Source organism: Dromaius novaehollandiae, chromosome 13 (genome assembly GCF_036370855.1).
Source record: "Dromaius novaehollandiae isolate bDroNov1 chromosome 13, bDroNov1.hap1, whole genome shotgun sequence".
Lineage (NCBI taxonomy): Eukaryota > Metazoa > Chordata > Aves > Casuariiformes > Dromaiidae > Dromaius > Dromaius novaehollandiae.
Genome location: NC_088110.1, coordinates 24,301,147 through 24,323,639, shown reverse-complemented (window position 1 = coordinate 24,323,639; position 22,493 = coordinate 24,301,147). Strand labels below are relative to the sequence as shown.

At 41.3% G+C, this 22,493-nt stretch overlaps 1 protein-coding gene across 5 annotated transcripts in view; it reads right to left on the bottom strand.

The window, feature by feature from the left end:
• Positions 1-4,218: 4,218 nt before the first annotated feature.
• Positions 4,219-22,493, bottom strand: part of NFAT5 (nuclear factor of activated T cells 5) — an 81,570-nt gene continuing 63,295 nt past the window's right edge. For all 5 annotated transcript variants that reach the window (XM_064519877.1, XM_064519876.1, XM_064519875.1 and 2 more), the window contains 5 exons: positions 22,061-22,138; positions 18,509-18,657; positions 15,545-17,978; positions 12,553-12,799; positions 4,219-11,607 (listed from right to left, as the gene is read on the bottom strand). In XM_064519877.1, coding sequence (XP_064375947.1) covers positions 12,561-12,799; positions 15,545-17,978; positions 18,509-18,657; positions 22,061-22,138 — 2,900 coding nt within the window. In that variant the 3' untranslated portion in view covers positions 4,219-11,607; positions 12,553-12,560. The remainder of the gene's footprint in view (positions 11,608-12,552; positions 12,800-15,544; positions 17,979-18,508; positions 18,658-22,060; positions 22,139-22,493) is intronic.

Sequence of the window (22,493 nt, the reverse complement as noted above, 5' to 3'; positions counted from 1 at the left end):
ACCTGGAAGTTGGAAGCTGGGAACCAGAGCCACATCTTGTGCTTCAGTAAACTGGTTTTTCAACTGACCTGCTGAAATCTTCGTGCTTGTCAGGAAAAAGCTATTTTGCTCCTCTGTGAGCAGCCCCAACACCGACCAGGTCATGCGATGCCGAGTTTGTACTGATTCGATAAGCTGCCGCGCACCTGGTTACCCGGCAAACGCAGCAGGAGCTGCGGCTTTCCAGAGATAGAAATATACTAACATATAAAAATATATATAAAATACTAATAACAAAGAAGACCCTGCATGAGGTTTGGCAACAGCAAGATGCAGCTGGTAGAAACCCACGGTGCCCCGGAGCAAACAGAGGCAGTCGCTGGCCTTCCCCGTGCCGCGCTGGGCAGCAGCAGTCCAGGGACGCTCCAGACGGGACAGGGACGGGGGAGCCACCGGCAGCCGCCCGTGGGGCAGCGCCAGCCCAGCTGGAGCCACCAGGACCCGTCAACACCCTCCGGCTGCGGGATCCAGGCACAAAGCAATGCTCTTGCCACGCATGTAACACCGCATACACAGATCTTGTAAAACTGTTAGGAACAAGCTGGAATAGGGCTAACCCGGTCCCAAGGACAGCGTGGTAGTAATTTGTCGTCCATCTGAGGCAAAATAATGAAACTACTAATTTTGGTTGCGGTCGAAGAATGAGAGGCTAAAACCAGAACTGATTTCTGAGGGATGTGGTGGCCAGGGAAGCTGGTCTTCACACCTGGGCCTGCCACCTCTTTTGACAGCTCTGCCAGATAAAAATCACATATACCCGTGTGTCTCCCTCTCTGCTACATGACTAAATACCGCACCTTCATTAAAAGTTTGCGTTACCTGGAATTTGCAGGAGAGGCCGGTGCGGGGGTGGCCCCGAGCACCCCGAGCCCGGGACAGGGGTGCCCTCAGGCCCTCTGCCGTGCCGACCCCAGGACGGTGCCCGCAGGAGCCACCAACACCCCTTCACCATGTCCCCGCAGCTGCACACGTCGAGCCTGCGCCATCGCAGCCCTCCTGCGCGTGAGGAGCTGCTGGTTTGGGCTCCTTTTCACCTATTGTGGGTGAAAAAAGAAAAACATTGCTCTGAGGTTTTAACCCCAGATTTGCCTTCACTGAGGGATTTTTTTGGTGTGGGATTTGAAGCAGCGGCGCAGGAGCAGGAGCGTTTGCACCTCACGGCCATGGACCAGGCCAGCGAGACCGCGGCTGCGCCCAGGACCCGGAGCAGGACAACAGCAGCAGCCGCTGCGGTGGGCGATGCTCCCTTCAGGGCACGGTTTGGGGGACAGGAGGAGCCGCAGCCACGCAACGGACCCAGGCTGTGCGCCAGAGCGGGGAAGCACGGCTGGCCGGAGCAGCGTCCCGGTGGGAAGGGAGCCGCCAGCTCCGTGACCGGGGTCGGTCACCCGTGTTTGCACTGCCAGAGCGCTGAAGCTGCAGCGGTGACTCCCTCCAGCGTGTCTAAAGCAGCAAAAAAAATCCCCCCAGCCCTCAGCAAGCTCACGGCTGCAGCTGCCTCGCTCGGGACGCTGGGCTCGCCCCGCGCGGGCTGGCGGCCTCCCCCGAGAGCCCCTCGGAGGGGCAGCGTTCGTCCGGCCGGTGCTGCAAATTTGCACTACGATTTCAGCAGAAAGCCAGTGACTGGAGTCTGCGACAAATCGGTATCGACCTGAGCCAAGCACTTGATGCAACATCCCGAGGAGTCCGGCACAAGCTGGAGCGTCCTGTTCCTGCAGCCTCAGCAACGGCGCGAGCTCAGGGAGCTCAGGACAACCCCGTCGTGCCACGCGCTGCAGCTGCACCCACCGCACCCCGGCTGCACCCACCCCTCCAGCCCATCGCTGAGCGAACACATCCAGCTCGGGGCTGGCTCCCTCTAGTGCTCTCGCTCCGGTTTTGTCCTGGTTATAATTTTGAGAAGGCAGCAAATGTGCAGCTGCCGCTGGAGGAAACCCAGGCCGCTGCAGCGAAACGCTGCACGCTGAGGCACCGCGCGTTTCGAGGTGCAGGTGGGCGCACGCGGATGTGCTGCGGTACCCGCTCGGTAATCACAGCGCGTGGGCACCTTTCTGTAGCGAAGGGAAGAGCCCGCAGCTGCTGGTGCACAATAAAAACCTGGGTAGCGACAGACACGTGGAAGCCCCGGGCTCCGGGGAAGGGGGGTGCGACCATGCAAAATGCACGTGCAGCATCACGGTGTGCGATGAGGAGACTCCTTTCTCCTTCCAGAACATAAGGGAGCAAGTGTTTTTACTCCTTTTGAACAACTTCTGATTAGATCAGAAATCAAATTGCACCCTCGTGTCAGAAGCATATGCAGAGGCACAGAGACAAAAAAAAGAAAACACATATACAGCAGAACCGTGAACAAAACGTTTCCTCCGAGCAGCTGGAGGGAGCTGACTGGGAGCTTTCATAGAAAAAAAGCAGCTAAAAGACATGAACAAGAGCCCAAGGAGTAACTGCGGTAAGAAGCTGGGCAGCAGCTACAAAAACAAACAAATAAATAAAATTGGTTCCAAAATTGCATTAGATGACCTGAAAAGCCCGACTGTCCAAGGCGCCGGCAGGAGGAAGCCGGGGACAGCGGCCGGGCCGGCCGGCCAGGATTGAGTGGGAAGGACGTGAAGGACCCTGCTCTCAGCCTGCCTGCAGCCACGGGCACGTTTTTAACACAAGGACCTAGGTCAAGGCAGGGGCACACACACGTTCAGCAGGTCCAGGGAAAAGTTAAAAACTGTGAACCTTACTTTATCCGGATGCATCATCCAAAAAAAAAAAAAAAATCCAAAACAAATGCAAAAACCAGAATGCCCCCTCTCTCCTTCCCAGACAATGCGCACACATCAGGCTCTCCAAACAGACTTTTATCCGTCCTTATTTTGAATTTGTCTGGCTTCAGCTTTCATCTGCAATATTCCTTGCATGTTCTCTACCCGATTAGTCCTCCAGTAATTGCTGTTTTCTCCCCGTGAAAGTACTTATATGCTGTAGTTAAACAGATAAGTAGCAGTTGATAAGTTAAACAGACTAATCTCCTTAAATCTCCTTAAATCTTTCATAATAAAGCACTTTGTCCAGCTCTCAGGATAACTTCAGTGCTTTATCTCTCCCCCCCACTGCAATTTTTCAAAAGAGCCCCTTGGAAAAATACGACAGCCGAACCGGACACGGTATTCCCAGATTTACCACGTCGATGCTCTACATACAGCAGTGAAGCTGCCTGTCTGCTCCTGCCTGTCTCTGCACGTCCACGGGCAGACGGCCCATTTCATCAAGCATCGCAAATAGGAACTCGCATCCACTTTGTTTTTAGGTGGAAAACATGCATTCCTTGCTCTAGCTGAAAACTCGTTCTTGAATGATTTTTACTGATTTCGGTGTGTGGCCCAAACTACTCTGGGCGCATGCTCTGACCTCTGCCAAGTTTTATCCGGCCATTATTTTTCTAGACTTATAGATCACTGGAGAAAATCCTGGGAAATGAAGGCCCTAACACAGTAATTCCTTAGGAAACCCGGCGTTGCCGCTTCCAGGTCACTATCCCCGTGGAAGGTCGGCAAAGGGGAACGCATGCACGCCCGAGCCTCAGCAAACTGCTGCTCGTTTTTAGCATGTTGGCAGAAACGCACCAAAGATGCAAATACAGGTGGGATTGTGCCAAAACGCGCGGCGGCGGCGGCCTGGGCACCAAGTCCAGTCTTTTCCCCTGCTACAGAGACCGTAACTCCAGTCATCCCAGCTTAAAACTCCGGGGTCGCACCCCCCAGGGCGAATAACCCCCCAGCTGTCCTGGGGGAGATTTTCGTTCCCTCCCCTCACACAGACACCTCAGGGACAGATTCGTGGTGCAAACAGACTACGAAAGCAATTTCCCTCCATGCTTTGTAATGTGAAAGCTGGGGTCTGGGAAGCAAACTCTGTCGGTTACTTTGGAGTGGAAAGGCAGCCACAAAGCCAAAGAGAAACACTACAGCTTTTGAAAAAACGCATGCTCGACACAGTGCCTTTTCTTATGCAAGGACTCCAGCGGGATGCAGCAAAGCCGGGAGCAGCGCGGGTTTCTGCCCTCCCGTTTCCCGACCTGGGCACCATCTGTTTGCCAGATGGGTTTATCCAGTACTTGGGTTCAGCCACTTTCTCCTGGCAGGAAGAAGATGCCCTTGAAGAAACATAACAAGAGTTTACACTGCAAAATGAAAACTTTCATTGTTTTATTCTTGACTGCAGCTGTTTACAGAAATATAGTTGCGAGTATACAAATGTCCCAATAGAAGCAAAATATTTTATTTTTTTTTTAATATTCAACAAGTTATCACAGGATAGCTAAAAACATAGATGCAAATGAAATATCCCCTCATAGAACAAACTGAAAACACCGGGTATCAGTGCCTTGAAAATCCCAACTACGAAAGCCATATACACAGAAATGCACAAAGGAATATATCTGGTGCTACTTTCACATTGCAGGACAAGGGAAAAGGCAGCTCAGTGGTTGATCAGTGCACTCTAGAGAAACATGGCAGAAAGGCAGGTAAACCGCTCAAGAAAGATGCAGATACTGACAGAGGTAGAAAGCTCTGATCTGAAGTTGTTTGGAGCTTACCCACTAATAACAGCGAGCTCAAATGTAAAACTTTCAAACCACCTCATTTCAAATAGCATCCAGAATACAAAAGCTTCCTGTATACTGTGGTCTTTTAAGCAGGATATCGGAACTTGCTTCCAGACCCCAAACACCTAGCAATGCGAGGCTTTCGCCTGGTTGCCACACTGTACTAACCTCCAGAGCACCGGCTTGCTCCTGCATGGCACCCGCGTGCACGACGACATGCTGGGCCAGGTCGTCATCTGATTTACAAAGGGGTAGTTCCAGGGACTAAAAAAATGAAGTTAAGGCAATTTAAAGTGCCCCAACGCAGGACCTTTTGCTAACCTGAAAACAATACCAAATGTGCGCCACGGGGATACTTTACAGCCAGAGTTTGCATCTGAACAAGGACTTGCAAAGAGGTGGATGAGAATTCCACAGCAAGCAGGACAGCAGCACATTCCCCACCCTTGGCCAACTGCACTTGAATGTTACGAGGCAACTTCATAAGTTGCAACAGCAAAAGCTATAGGAGATTTCCATCTCTGGAAGTGATGGAGCTCAGGCCTACAAATTGATGGCTGAAAGAGAAGAAATAAGGACATTTACTTTTGGTTTGGGAGAGATGCTTTGATAAAGCCTGTACCAAGATAACAATGCCTGCTGACTAACCTATTTTGCAATTACAGTGGAATACATGTGGTTTGGCAAGAAAAGCATTGGTGGTCAAAACACATGTTATTGCTTTGCAGATCTGGATTTCTTGTAAAGAGTTTGATTTCTTACACTTTTGATTTCTTTCTGTAAGCAACCAGTACAAGTCAGAGCAATGGTCCTCATATCTAGAAAGTATCCAAGGAGAAAGCTTCCTAGCTATTGATTTCTTCAATACAAAGTCAGTTAAAAAAAAAAAAAGAGAGAGAGAGAGAGAGAGAGATGTTTTAAAGATGTGTTGCCTTATATGCAAGAATCAGAGCAAACAGAAAAGGAATGACCTACAAATTGAGTCTCATCTTCTTGGTTCAAATGCAGCTCAGCTGAGCAGCAGCCAGTGTCCTTTGCCATGCAAGGATGATTAACAACCCGCACCGGGAGAGAACTGCTTGTGTCAGTTCAGCTCCCGCTGAGCAGCACAAAGCCCCAGTATTGTGTTATCTGCACTAGCTGCTGAGGGACTAAGAACAGAAAAGGTCCTGAAAACACAGTCTTGGCGAGTCAGCTGAGGAAAACTGGCAGAGAAGTACACGGACATAGAAAGCAGGTGCTACTGTTGCATTTCCACAGCCCATCCAGTGGGCAACATCAGACTCTTCTCCAAGGTTGTCAGTTCTACTGTTAACATCCCATTTGCAATGATTAATAAAAATATATAAAAAATACAAAAAAGTATATAGCTGTTTCAAAAAGTCACTTCACTTTAACCCCACGGATTTTAGTGAAGAGCTAAAAAGCAGGGCAAGTTTCTGGAACAACACTACCAATAGCGCCACATGTACAGTACTTACAGGTGTTGATACGGCTATTAATCAGCTACTACAAAAACCTTGGTAAATAACCTCCAACTAAGGAAATTTATTATTTTAGGTTTATAAAAATGTAAATATAGCAGTATTCTATGCATGTGTACACTAATTATTTATATATGTAATAGATGTACGATTCTTCTATATACATATAAACAAGCCTGGAATACACAGGCATTGCGTATTTACATACCTATACAGATTATATGAAAGGAAAAGCCTCTCCTACATAACCCCTCAGAACCCAATACTAAGCTGGAGAATTTTTATGTGTACATTTTTACACGAGTTTATCTGCTGCTGCATTTTTCCTTGTATCTAAATAGTGCACATTGCATTTCAAATAAAGATCCTCTGTGCTTGATTCTTAACGGGGAGGTGTGCACAGAGAAATACACCTCTATTTGCACACCCAGCTGGCTATTTTCATATACAACAGGCATAGTTGGTCTGAATGTGAAGTTCTCACCATCTATGCCAAAAGACTATGCCAAATTAGAAAGACAAAAAACAAACGTACAAAGCATCTCTGTACCAGTTTCCTTTTAGCTTCTCAAATAATGAAGCTGCCACAATTCCTTCCAGAAAACAAGAAAGCACTTAATTCCTTGAAAATAAATTTTGTTCTTAAGGAGAAGTCACCAGCGATCAGTTAATATTTCCCCTCTTCTCACCTTCCATCTACAACTCATAGCTCAGAGCACCCTATGCAATTCATCCCTAGTTCTTGCTTCTATCACTCAGATAAATGTCTATAACTCTTCGCACTCCTCTCCTGTAATTACCCTGAATAGGTAGCTCAACAATTTGTCATAAAGATATGTGAGATCCAAAATTGGATAGTAGTAATGAATGTGCATGTGCATTCATGCATGCACACACGTACACACATTTGGAGGCAATTATTTGTAGCTTTTTATTCCAATAAAAACTTTTTTCATTTTCTTTTAAAATAAATCTTTCTGCTACTCAACTAGTGCTTTAAATCATGTTCTAAGAGGAATGCAAGCTCCTGACTCATTTGGTATTCTTTCTGAAGACTCTGGAAAGACAGTATGCAAGTGGAAGGTCTTGTCAGAAGAAGAAAATTGCAATTTCTTTTGGGGAATTGTATCCCAAATCAAAATCGCAACAGAAGCTTAAAAACGTTCAACTTTAAGTTAAGGGAATGTCCATTGACAGAGCTGCCCAGGCTCTTAGTACTATCATTGAAAATACTGCCAAAGTTACAAAACACTTAACAGTTCATATTTTATTTCAATTTAAAAATAAAGTAACCATCCTATCAGTAATTAAAAATAATTACAATAAAATGCTTGGTGATTAAACATTTACTTTGAAACAGCAAGGCTGAAACTACTTCCTGAACTGTTTTTCTGTTAAAGTAACAGCAAAGCATTTGGCTTGAGCAACTGCTGAAAGAGAAGACAGTGAGGAGGCAACTAATGACAAGAAGTGAACTTGCTAGTTAAAGCATCAGTAACAACTTCTTGCCAGAGGAGATGGTTAGCTAATAATTTTGTGTATTATATATTATTCATATGAACCATTATTTCTTTAAAAATATATAAGCAGACAAGAGAATGTACACAGAAGACATGTCTGCTGGATAGCAGATAAGTCTCCCTACATTTTAATCTGTGCTAGCAAATTGCTGTACTGCATACCACCACATAGCGCAGATGCTGTACTGGTAGTGGACAGGAAGGGCTTTAGAGGCATATACAGCTGGAGAGTACAACCTATGATAAATACAGATGTTCAGAGAAACGATTTTTTTTCTTTTAAACAAAGAGCTCAAGCAGCAGAGAAAGACAATATACAGAAAACCCATCCTAGCTGTGCAGTTCTACAGTTTTTAATTTTTCACCTAGTAATATTGTCTATAGTTAATTGTTGCTTTGCGGATATACTAAGTTCTCCTTTATAATAATGGCAGGAACTTTAAATTTAGAGAGACTCACCCCTCAATATTTTCTAACCTTCACAACCAAAATGGACCAGACATGATACCGCTACCTCTCAGCTCTGCAGCCAAGCAGCCTAATAGGCATGCCAGTGAGCACATGCAGGGGAGTCAATAAGGGGATAAGAAACAAAATGCAGGGTAAGCTCCAACTGTCAACTGCTTAAACCACACAAGTAAACGTACAGGACTCTGATAAAATACAGATGTGGCTCATGCTGTTCTTGGGTCTTTCTGCCATGAAATCCTGCAAGCTGTCTTTAAGCTTTTTCTTGGCTCTTGAATCTTTCTCGTTAGCCCCTGTAACAGCTGTTTGCAAGCAGCAGTTCAAGCACTAATCAACCACTGAGCAATCTCTTCATTCATAAGACAAATACTTTTTGTAACCAAATCACATGTTCGAAGTGTTGTACATTTAAACATTGACCTAAAATGGACAAGATAAATTTAACACAAGAAAGGCGTTATCCAAAACTGAAAATGTGTTAGCACAGCCCTTGTTATCAGCAACCTAAAATATGCACACAATTCAAACATACCCTCACCCTGGAGCTGTAGCAGTCTTGGTAAAAAGTTATCTGTTGGACACCCATATTACTGAATGGAGAATTGGTCCCTGGTGACTTGGCACTGACTGACAGCATTTCAAAATAAGGATACTTCCCTTCAGAACAACAGAACAACGTGAAGCAGCAAAGAAGTGAATTTATCATTCCTATTACTTCTTCTGTGTATGAAGGCCCAAGCTGACACCCAATGTCCTGGGACTGTGAACTTGCAAGGGTCACCAGTTCATTTTGGAATAACTGGCTATTGACTTCCACAGCCATCTGGAAGCTGTTTCAATCCATAATTCCCAGTCTCCTACGTATCCTCATAGAGCATTTAGCCAATGCTGCAAGATTGCTCTTTTCATGTCATGAACCATAACAGGATCTTGTTATATATTTTCTGAGCAGGGGGAAAAAAAATCACAGGAAGAAAAAGTACGGTTCAAAGTTATAAAGCAGCTCTGGACATTATGAAGCAGGGAATTCTTTTTTTTTTAATCATGATTAAAATTTCAAACATTTTAGCATAATTATAAATTAAAAGTTAAAACATAAAGGCGCTAATAATAAAATATTAAATAGACAATGATAGTGGATAAAAGCTGAATGGCTCATTCTGAATGAAACCCATCACTTTATATACGCCTAAATGCCTACGGGTTTCCTTACTAGATCGTATTGCTGAGTGACAGACACATCAAAACACACAGTGAAGCTTCCCATAGCCAGTTGGAACAATAAATTGCCTGATGGAATGGCGAGAGATGAACAAGTTATTTATGTTGCAAAAAGTACTTAAATACTCAATAAAGACATAACAAATCCCACCCCACCCCCACTGTTATCAGACGCCACGTTGTGGTAGAACATCAGACAAACTCACAAATTTACCACAAAAATGTGTGGCAAAAAGAATATTTTATATATATGTATATATATAAATTTTTATATTTATGCCAATGTACTCACTCAGTACAAATAGCAAAATAGTATACCATTTCCTAAATACAAAATATAGCTTTCCAAAAAAATGAAACACACATTAGATATAAACCATCCAAAACTTGAACGATTGAAAACTGTATTCAAAATTAAATGACCCAGAGCAGGTCTCTTTCTGAAAAGTTCCCTTCATATCGGCAAGAAGCCTTACTACTGAAAACGTAATTCAATGCCTCTCAATGAGAGAGAGAAAGAGAGAGACAGAAAGAGAAAATGAACATGACAGACTGACAAACAGGAAAAACCATTAAAACAAACAAAAACTCTACACGGCTCAACTAAGCACACGAGATAGGGGAGACACACAGGAAAGAGACTAGAGTAACTTAACCCATTTACACGCTATTCTTTGTTAGGTAAAATAACAAAATGGAAAATGACGTGATACCAGCTACACTCTACCAAGGCATAACAGCCATACATGGCAGCTGTTTGGCTCTAACCGCATCAACAGCTTTCTACGTGCAGGAGAAGGAGAAGAAAAGGTTGTGAATGAGGCTGTAGTGAGATATCACAAAACTTTCAGGACAGCTGGAGCACCCAGGAAATTCACATGCCTCACAATACAACTGCATGGTCTGGAGTGGGTTATTTTTACATTCTGTAACATGTCAATTTTTTAAATTGAAACACAATAATCTAGAAGCTATAGGTAGGGGACTGCCAGTAGAAAACACCACTTCAAATCTGCATGAGCTCAATATGATACAAAGACACAGCAGCTCAGAATGAAGTGAAATTTTCAAGAATGCTTAGAAACGATGTAGTTTCCCCCTTATTTGGATTAAAGTTAAGCTGAAAATTTGCATCAGTAACAGTTGGAAAATTACTGGGTTAAGGAGGATTCTGGCATTTGGAGGGTGGTGGAAAAATCACTTCTTCTCTCCTTAATCCTTGATTAGTTGTCAAAGCTTCTACTGACTAAGCAATTCAATATCACAAAGGTAGGTACCATGGATTCCTAAAAGCTGCTTCTGATCTTTAAAGCCAGTAGGATAGTTATATCTTTTCAAAAAAAAAAAAAAAAAAAAACCACAATATGAAACTGAGGGAGGGAGAAGGAAAAACATGAAATGAAAGGGAAAAGACTGGTCTGAGAATGGGTAATGCAGCTGTAATGAGTTCTGACCTAAGCAGTCAGAGTGAGAGGCATGAAGGAGATTCCTCAGCCAGGCAGATTGTTCCTTTCAATCTCAAGGTATCTTAGAAGATAAAATTTTCAGAGCGTAATTTATTTTGTAAGTTCCCCTTCATTTCTTCATTTTGTTAGAGCCACCAAACTTACTCTATGTACAGTTATATGTAAGAGACATAGAAAACCGTTAATCACATTCTCAGATGGGAAGCACCCACCTCTGTCTGGCTATCTACAGTAACAAGCAGTTCTCTGCTTGCTTATCATATGTATCAGTATTTTCTTTATCACCTACTGCAATTACCAACCACAGTATTAGCTCTCCCATGCTCCTTTAAAATGTGCAATCCCTTCAGTGATTGACAACTATGCTATGAGTCACAGCTCATGTCAAAAGTATCTGATGTTTCTGCTTCATAAGCTTTTCTAGTCAAGAGAGGGGATGTGAAGAAGGAAGAAGAGGGGAAAAAAAAAAGTAAACGTGGTAACATATACTATCTTCTGACAACAATAATAACTGACCAGATATGCTTTAAATTCAAAGAGAGCCCCGCTGTTAATGAGGTCCAGGAATATGGTAATAGTACAATTCCATGCCCTAGTAAAACAAAGCATAGCTTTTCAACCATTATTGGCACCAGGAATCTCAAATACTATGGTTATAGCCTTAGGTGCAATACACTGCAATAGGCCGCATATGTGCTCTTTAGAGAAGAGGGTCACTTTTTGACAGAAGCAATCAGTTCCACACAGCCTAATCCAGAGTCGCAAGGTCTGAGAGGATCAGGGAAATCAACACCTTTTTCTTCATAGATTTTCTGCAGGAAAAAATAAGCAAGCAAAAAAGTTAGACATAACAAAAAGCATCCTCTTATGTTTAGGTAATTCCTTCATCTTGAAAATGCCCTTCACAAGCAGAAACAAACCATGAACAAGTGTCAGAATGCAGCACTCTTGCACAGAACAGGACAAGCAGGATTACTTCCCCTCCACTGTAATTTTTTTTTTTTAATTCACAACATCATTTAACAGTTTAGATTAGAAAATGCAGTGTATCACTTAAGTGAAACTTAAGGGAGATTCAAGATGGCAAAACAGTTTCTAAAGCCAAGTTATACGTGGTGGACAATACCAGATTTCAGAGTCCTTCTGTACTTGGTACTTGTCTGTAGTCAAAGCCTTTTTCACCCCTCTGAAAAAGGCACCTCCTAAGAGCAGAATGTTTCCTAGCAACAGCTGATGGTGTTAACTCATTTTTAACAGACTCAGCATGTGGCACACTCACTACCCACCATATCCTACAGCACCCCCCTTTACATTATTGCAACCAGGAGGACAACTTCAGAAAAGCACAGATTTGAGGTGTGATATTTACCCAATAAGCCTAAAGTTTCTAAATACAGTCACACTCGTAATGCTTTTATCTGCCAAGCTGTCAGTGATCTACTCACTCCTGCTTCCTAATAAAGTACCCAGACTGTAACAGCAGGTGACAAAATAGATAACAATTAAAGGACAAAACCCAACCTCAGCCAACTGTTTCATAGAAATTCTGACCTCTGACTGTAATAAATAACTCTTCACTCTAACCACTAGTATTATACCATTAATTCAGCATTAGTGACATTTTAGCTGACCTCTTAAAGCACAGTGATACGCTCCAAAGTTCAATCAGCCATTACATTCAGTACCCATACACATGAAAGCTTACTGAACAAACTGTACGACAGGAGAGAACCCACAAACCCCAACACACTACTTACTTGTCTAATTAAAATGAGCCAGCCATATTGTTCCCCTGGTTTTGCAGTGACACCAGCAGATCATCTATTTTCTCAATATTCTGATTGGCGGCCATAGATGAGGGTAGTGGAGAAGTCTCAGGTATCTGCTGGGAGAGAAGCGCTGGAACTGCCGCTTGCCCCTCATTCTGTGGCTGACCTGGCTGACTTATAGCCATCAACTCTTCTGGCAACGTAGCTGGTCCAGAAGTTAAGAGCTGGCCACAGTCTGTTAAGTAATAAGTGAAGAACAAACAAAGCACCATTTAAATTAGGCTAATACACACACTGAATTTTAGCCAGCTTCTTTACATATATCCAAACTTACTATACACTTTATATAAAATTATATGCATTTTTATTCACATGAAAACTTTTGCTCACCACCCCCTCAGTGTGTAAGCACAGGCTCAAAGTATGCATTTTGAATATATGAATTCCGTATTGTAACCAAACACTATTACTATTCCCACCAGAGGACAGAATGTAGCTGGAAGAAAAACAAAACCTACAGCACAAGATAAATATTAATGAGCATGCCCATTCTTTGTCTTCATTAATTACAGAAGCGTGTCTCAGTTCAGTCATGGTATCCACTAGCTCCTCCTATAAATCTGCAAATGCTGTTGCATCTTCTACCATTTCTAGCATTATCTCCAGTTTCATAAAAGCTTTGATAATCAGGCCATACACAGCCACAGAGTTCATACAGCAAAGCAAACATTCAGGTGTTTACAATAGGATCAAGCACACAGCTATGGCTTTCTGTCTAGACATTATATGAGGGCTAAATCATCATCTGCATCTGTTACTTCTGGAGCCTCACAGGTATGTACAGCCTTTTACAGAAATACATGTCCCAAAGAGTTTGTAACAGAGGCTAGACTTAGAGATGGGATACAGGAAAAAAAAACAGGCTTATAAAGTTAAAGGGGTTTCAAATCCACTACAATAGACAGTTCTGGACTGCACAGCTTCAAAAATCCTTTTCTTTAACAATGTGCTAAAAATTCATTACATAAATTATGGGAACCAAATGCAGCATCAGAAAGGTTAGGGTAACTGTCTTAAGAGAGCATAACCATTTTTAATATAATGTGTGAGTACTTACAGATATATATATATAAAAATATATATACATATACACACAATTAAAAGGTGTTTTTGGTCACGCGTTAATCGTAAGTGTAGGAAGATCGACGGATAGTTAAGCTAAGAGTTCTCATGTAAAATCAGCAATATTAGTGTATATGCAGAGCATATGATGAATGGTATGTAAACTCTCAACTGTAGTACTGTATTACCCACTTCAGCTTTTTTTTTGATAAAGAAAAGGAAAAAGGAAGAACAAATGAAAGAATACATACAAATGGCATATTAGGGAGGGAAAAAAAAACCTGACTATACGTCCTGCCCTCTGCTGACACCTGCACATAAAATGGATGTAGTATCTATGTTGCAGTCAAATCTTTCAAATGTGAACACAGTATTGAGCCACCAAGTTATTCCAATTAATTTGTGTAGTTTTCTAGATCCTAAAGATGGATTTGCAATTAAGGCACCGAGATGCTATTTGAAGTTGGGAAGGTTTAATCATAGGAATAACTTAAAATTTGTCATAATAGTATCTACTCTTACATGGATGGATAAATCATATTATCACCTTAGTTCTCCACACATTTCTTTGTGTGGTTATGCTGTGTTCCCATCTTCCAAAAACTCAGGGAGCTAAGGAAAATACATTTTCCTGAGGTGCACCTCAGAGTTTAAAAAAGACTGTCTTCTGGAAATACAGTCTAGTCAACCAGATCACAGAAGCAAAGTTAGGAAAATACAGATCATGCAAAAGTTCATGGAACTTCTAAAACAACATTTTATCCGTAGCTGTTTTCTAAAAAACAGAATTACTCTCTAAATTTTCAGCATTTCAAAGAATGAAAGAGAATAAACAATCACACAGGCCAAACACTAATTAGGCTGTTGGACAAGTTTCAAATTTATCCTAAAAGACTTACATTTCAAAACAGTGCAGGTTTTCCTCCACAGAAATGTCTGAGGCAGATTTTTCAGAAAGAACCATCTAACCTCCCCCTCCCCACACCAATCAAAAGAATATAATGTTTTAAAGGGGGTGGTAGAACATTGGTTTCAAAGTGTGGTTTGCCTCCTACACGATTCACTATTGAACTTCCTGGGCAGCTTGTACAGAAACAGGATGTTCTTGATCACAGTTATTTTTCCTACAGCATATAGCCTTTGTTTTTTTCTGCCTTGAAAACAAGTGTCCTTCTTCAATTCTAATCCTCCAGCTCATTTTTAAATTTAAACAACAGAAGATACTTGTACTCCAGTTTATAATAAAATGGCTCCAATAGCTAATGCAGTCAACAAAACTAGTGATGGTGATTTCAGAGAAGGGTAGAGGAGGAATGGGAAAAGTTTCCAAAATCAGATTGTATGGATTAACTACTTGCTTTATTAGTTCAAGTTATAAACATTTATTTTCTCTTCTTAACGTCTTCCTTTATATTAAAAATATATAAAAAAGATACATACTAGGGGCATATCTAAGTATTATTCAAATTAGCCATTCAAAAAAATCTATACTTCACAAGAGTCTAATTAATGACATGTTCCATTTTACTTTCCAGTCACCACAGTTTCACAATTTAAGAAGAGGATGGAGGCGGGGAGAAGAGAGTTTATCGGCAGTAGCATGGGAACTGCACCAGCATGAAAATATGTATGCTTTTTTAATATTTCACTGAATATAACAGATGTTTCCCAAAGATTTGGGTATAATTTATTGCTACCTATCTTGAATGATTAGCACTTCTCAATAGAGGCCTGTAATCATTTCATTTAGCCTTAAAAATCACACTAACTGTCTTGGAGTTGAATAATCATGGTCTCATGGACTCCAATTACTAGCTCTTCTAAACTGCAAACTCAGAACTGGGGATCTAACACTTACTGTTCTGAATGCCAAACAGGAATATCCCTGAAGTCTGCTGAGACGAAGCAGGAGAATTCTGCAGTTGGTTGATAGCACCTCCTGCTGCGTTGTGAAATAAGGAGGCTTGTTGCTGTGGAGGAGAAGCAGTTCCTTGCATTCCCGCCATGCTGCTTTGAGAAGAGTATATGGGAGACTGCTGCAGCTCTTGCTGGCTCATGCTATTCTGCAACGCAGACATGGAAGCTGAAGAGATGAAGAGAGTGACTTGTTGCTCTTGAGAACTTGGTGAGCCTTGGACCAACTGAATCTGGGGTGAGTTATGGAAGATGGCTGGCTGCTGTGATTCAGCCTGGTTGGATCCGGGATTCTGAATTGAAGACACTGTAGTTTGACTCTGGAATTGCATGGGCTGTTGCTCCTGATTCATTGATGCCATGTTAGTTTGCGAGTGAAAAATGGATTGACCTTGTTGCTCTTGATTAGCTATTGGATTTTGATTTGGGTTGAAAATCATGTTTTGTTTTTGAGAAGCAATTGTATTCATTGCATTTTGATTACTGAACATCATGTTCTGCTGCTGCTGCTGCTGCTCTTGAGATGGAGGACTACTCTGAATACCAACTATTGAATGCTGAGGCTGGAAGATAGCTCCTTGCTGGCCCTGGGGAATTGGATTAGATTGCATGGAGCCTAACGAAACTTGAGACTGAAACAAACCTTGCTGAGTAGGCTGAGTCTGGGGCTGTTCCTGGGGAAGCATGGAACTCTGGATATGAGATATCTGTGTTTGTTGCTGGAAAGAAGCTTGTTGCTCAGTGTTTGTGGCTGTCTGAAGAGGAGAAATGGAATTCTGGTTTGTAAAGAACGACATTTGCTCCTCCTGCGTTGCAGGGTTGCTCATTGAACTCTGGGAAAGGAACATGTTGGCAGACTGCTGGTCTTGAGGAACTGATGAAGTCTGTAATACACCCATGGTGTTCTGTGAATGGAACATTGGAGGCTGCAGCTGGTCTGAGGAATTAGTGGTGGTCTGATTGTGGACAATGGCATTTGCACTGTGAAAAATAGAACCTTGTGTTTCCTGTGACATATTTTGAGTATCACCAATGGGATTCTGAGAGTGAAAAAGTTGAGCTTGTGAATGTGGAGACTGTTGCATAAAGCTTCCTGACTGAATAGACATGATTTCTCCACCTTGCTGGAACAGACCACCTCCTTGCTGTTGAGTTCCGCTGGCCTGAACAGTCATCATGTTTTTTGGAGATGAAAACAGATTAACTTGAGACTGGCTTTCTCCACTGTGCTGCATCTGAACCATGGTCTGAAATACAGTACTTTGCATCTGTTTATTCTGTCCTGAAGTTTCCTCTCCATCTGCAGAATTTGATGTCTGAAACATAGCTGGTCCATTGTTGGAGACTTGCTGCTGAGCAGCAGGAGCAGTGTCACTTCCAGAAACACCAGGAGATGAAGAGAACAATTCACACTGCATTTGCATGTCTTCACTTGTCGATAACCCACTCATGATGTGAGAAGCCTGCTGGTAAACAGGTGACTGCTGCAGGGCTCCATTCCCCGAAGCTGTTGAAGAGAACAAATCCGACTGCATCTGCGTTGCAGCCTGGCAAATGTTTTGTTGCATTCCTATCACCATTGCTGCAGAAGTCTCCATCACCTGCTGCTGTTGCTGCTGCTGTTGCTGCTGACTGGACAACGCATTTTCAGGCTGGGAGTGAACATTTTCAGCTCTCCCAGGCAAAAGGTTCTCGGGTCTGGAATGGACAGCTGTCTCCGATGAGAAAAATTTCCCAGGATTTACACTGTTTTGTATCTGACTAACTTGCTGAAAAATATCTGCATTTAGCTGATCTTGAACATCCTCACTGCTGTCTGATCCAGAAAACAAAACGGAAGATAACTGTTGCTGAGCTTCCAAGACCTGCTGCACCAAGTCAACATTTCTACTGCTGCCAGCGGCAGTGTTAGTTGGAAAGTTTCCAGCTTGCAATTGCTGTATAGTGTTCTGTAACTGACTCACACTGCTTGCTGATGAGAAAATACTTGATGAAATCTGTTGCTGTAACGCCTGTGCTGGTTCTGATAGCGTAGACTGTTGCTGCTGTTGAGACGCATCAGTTAACTGTGACAAAGTTACAACTGTGCCATCTGATTGCAAGACCTCCCTGGTTTGGGATTCTCTTGTTTGAAACTGTGCAGCTTGCTGCAGTAGTGCATCACTGTTCTGCAGCTGACCTGGAGTAGAGACTGCCGAAAAACTACCAGGCTGGGAAATGTCCTGCGTTTGAATAGTACTTAGAGTCTCTGGATTATACACTTTCGGTTGTATTTGTTGCTGTTTTTCACTATCAGAAGGTAAATGGGAAGCAGAAGTTGATATGCTGGACATACTGTTTTCTAATGTTTGTTGAGCTGGTCCAACCACCTTTGAAGCCTGAAAAAAGCAATACGTTACAAATCATATGCTTACTCAGGTCATGTTTAGAAATTTTTAGCATCTCACTATATGCAGGAAAGACCTGCTAGAAGATGTGATATATACATATGTCTCCATGCATAACTAAAGAGAAGTAAGAAAATGACTAGGAAAACAGTGGAAGTGCTAGTTCAGGAAAGTGCCAAGACACAATTTATTTAATAAAAGCAATGCTAGGAAATTATTAAATTATTAATATTCTCACAGTGACTGACTGGTTCTGTGTCACAGGGCAAAAAAAATCATCACAGTATTATTATGCAATTAATCTGTTTTGATGCAGGAACAAGGTAAGTTACTTTCAAAGAAACTAATTTATTACTTTATCCATGCTCTGTGCGCATATTTTTAACATAGACTGATCTTAGCTATGACATTTTCCCCAGGCATTACTCTTCTCCACTGTGCACTATTAAAACACAGACTGATAGCCAAGATGTAACGAAGACTATTACAAGCCAGTATCTTCAGGTCACAGTCAAACTTACCTTGAAGACAGGGGGGGATCTTTTTTCTGCACTTACTTCCATTGGAGCCACATCTTCATTCTTAATCATACTGCTTGGCATGAGTGGAGTTATCAAGGCACTAGGAAGAATATTTACCTTTTCCAGGTTACAACCAGTGGCTTTCACTGCTGCAGTTACAAATACAAATACAAATACAAAAAAAAAAAAGGCAATGAACTGTTAGCAAGAGTGAGTTTCTAATGCTTTCACCATAAATTTTAAGCCCTTCCGTAAGAGCTCTCATCCTCCTATAAGATCCTAACATGGAGATTGTTACAAACATTTGAAAACTTCAAATTAATTTGGAGAACAACTAAAGCATTCAAGATTTTTTTTTTTTTAATTTAAGATTAACAGTAATGCCATACTTTTGCCTTTCGTTTATTTCACATCTTTCTAGACCAGGACGGCCATCCACAGACTGCCTGAACATAGAAGCTTAATAGGTTATTCTCCAAACTAACAAACTCCAAACTCAGTACAATTACAGTATTTCATTTTGAAAAAAAAAGTCTGTTTTCACACAAGCACATGAACAACAGAGCATTCAGAACTATGTTTTCATTCTGTTAAAGGACTGATCAAGAAAAACCTTGATTAATTCTACATGACAGCCGTCTAGTACGATAGGTAAGCTGGATCTTGTTTTACCTTCAGTGTCTCTTATTTCTTTTTTTTGTTGTTAAGTAGAAATGTGGCTTCTTGAAATGAATTAAAATTTTTTTAGGTTTTTTTTTTTTCCGATCTAGGTTCAAAATATTACTTAAGCTAACTGAGATTTTGGTCACAAACAAAATGGGCTTTCTTGATTTCAAATACTCCTGAAATAGTTTGAGCTTAAAACAAAGCAATGGTAGAGCGGATTTACATCAACAGTATGCCATGTCCTCAGTCACACTTCCTGTATGTTTATTCTATGTAAAACCAAACATTCTTTATTGAAATGTCACTTTGTCTTCAGTAACAAATTCATAGCCAGCAGTGCACCAACCAGCCACCAGCACACCAACCAGCCAAACAAACTCTTTCCCTCCTCCTCCCAAACCTCACAGGTTTGGAATGGCTCCAGAGACATAAACCGCATGGCCTGATTTGTTGGACTGTACTATTGGCACAGAATGCAATTAGAATGAAACCAGAATTCTGAAGTAAGTCTACTTCAAAACAGCTAGTCATACACTATTTAAATAGAGCTATATATTTTTCTATACTGTAAAGTCACAATTTACAAGCTTCTCTTATGTGCTTAATCATTTTGTGCTCATCAGAAATGATGAAAAATTAATATATAAATAATTTAAAGAATCCCAAAGATATACAGATTAGATGCTGGCAACAGTATGTCAGTTCACAGTGATATGTTTAGTTAGAAGAATGAAGAACAGTAGAAAGAAATGAGAGAAGTTTCAAAAGCAAAGAAAGAAACACTGTCTGTTCGCTTTCGTCATTTACTATGTATGTTTCTGTAATCCAATTGAAGGATAATAGCTGTTCAAAAATTCTAAACTAAGGCACATAGACCCTCTTTCCCATTTCTCCCAAAGAAGGTGGAAACTGAAACCACCATCAACTATTTAAAAATAATGCTATAGCATTACTTGAATGTTAGAAGGAAGGGCATTTCCTCAGGCAAAGACCTGAACCGCAGTTACCCATACATACCATCTTTCTGTTTTAGAAAACAGCTTAGAATTCTAAGTCTGTTGTCTTGAAATGTAGCTCGTCGTTGAAATATGTCAGATCTGCAGCAGTCTTTCAAAGCTTTGAATTAAAATGGTTTTGGGAAACCTTTTTTTTTTTTTTTTTTTTTTTTTAACATATGCAGATGCTATAATAGAAAGGATTTAACATGGAATATTCACAGATATTCAAGACAAAGATTAAATTTGCTTATGATGGGAACAGAAAGGCCTTTTAGTTCATTACTTAACTCTACGTGTGCCTGGCAGCTCTAGTTTATTCTATTTGGTCAGGTTTGCTGTAAATGATGCCATTCAAAAAAAAATCACAAATTCTAGGATTTTGTTCCCAGTGAAAAGGAACAGGAAAGAACTAGCATCCCACTGGATCTCCACTTGCTCTCTGTCATTCCAGAACAGTGAAGAGGGATAGGGCAGGACATACAGAGACAAAGCACACTGCTGACAAAACTGTCTGTCCTCAGCTTCTTGTTCAACCTATAGTAGAATAGGTACAAGAATGAACAGCCAAAAAAGAGCTGGCTAGCAGAAAAACCCATGCAAGAAAATAAATCAACATTTCTCCCACAAATTTAAATATGAGGACACGAACCAATAAGAATAGTACATTATCTCATATCTGCCTAATGTAGTATTTCAATGCATGTTCTTCTGAAGCATCTGTTATCTTCCATGGGGGAAGGCTGCATACTAGATTAGACAGATGTCAGGCTTGCTCTGATATATCTGTTGTTATTATCCTTATCTTTTTAATCTTGTCTAAGAAATCTTTCCAGTCCTTTTATCAGCTTGTTTCATTGCCCTAAATCTTCTTCCAAATTTCTCCCCAAGTATTCTCTGCAGGCTTGAATTCATCATATCTTGTACCATCTTCCCTGACTAGTTGTTACGGTACAGTCAAGTTGTGAATATCTTCACTGCCAAGGCCCAATGTAGAGCTATTAACTTTAAACATGAGCTTCATGATTTTAACCTGAAGCTATGGATTCCTATCAAACTTGTGATCACACTGTTTAATCTGCTTACCTTTCAAACTACTTTCACCAGAACAGGTTATGGAAGTTTCCACTAACCTTTGTACGCGACCATAGGTTTAACAATCAACTAAGAAACTCTTCCTTCCTATGCTTTATTCCAATATAGGAATATAGGAAGGTTCAATTCACCTCATGCTTCAAAACTAGGCAAACCTAAAATTTGCTCCCTTGGAGCAAAATGACAAACCTTGAGCATGGGTAGAATGGTTGGGGTAGGGGGGACACACTGAAGGGAGTAAGCTGAAAATGCCGAAATTCGCATTCTCACTAGCTGCACTGAAAGCAGTCTTAAAAAACCACAGGACAACTTCTACTCTGTCTCCAGTACTACCACATCACTGTAACTTTTTAAAGAGAAAATATCAAGTTAATACATGAGTATTTTTCAGTGGTCAGTTCTTTTTTTTTCTTTGTGTGTTTTTTGCTTAGATTAACACTGCACAGTTTCTAAATTCCCTGTAGTAATTCCCATCTTAAGTTTCTCCTTAGTCTTCCCTTGCAAGCATATTAAATGAAGATAGCATGCAGGGTCTGAGACAGGAAAATGTGAATGACTTTTTATTTAATTATTTTTGCAAAGTTTTTGTTCTATACTATCTCATATTAAAATATACTTAAAAGAATACAGTTACAAAGTGAAATATTCGGAATCAGAAAACAATCCTCACTGTAAGAATATTGTCAGATTATATGATCATACTTATCTGCACAGGACCTCTGATTCGTTCCTGCAAAATCTGGTCAGGAATTTATAGTTAAATTATTAACTACATAGATAAGAATCAATTTAGTACCTTTTATAGCCTCTTCAAAACAACAATGTTGGGCTGGGCTGGAGATTTCCTTCTTCACATTAACATTCAGAGTACCAGCTGTTATGGCAAAAACACATTGAAAGCTTCCTTATATTAAAACAGCAAGCAAGCAAACCAAACCAAAACTGTCACTTACTCGAAGGTAACCGAGGTTCTTCGAAATCCACAGAAACATTCTGCGGCGTTCATAAACCTTTTGTTTGTGGTTGTGCAGACACCAAAACACTTAAGTTCAATTCTTTTTGGTCTAAACCATGTGCTGCCCCTGTGTAGCGTACAACATTGGGAAGCACCTCGTACTGTATCTTTTGCTGCAAGTAAAGGAGTAACTGAATCTAGCCATACCTCAGATCCTTCTCCTATGTCACATCCATTCCTAGTTGGACTTCGTAGCAGGGCAAAAGACTACTTG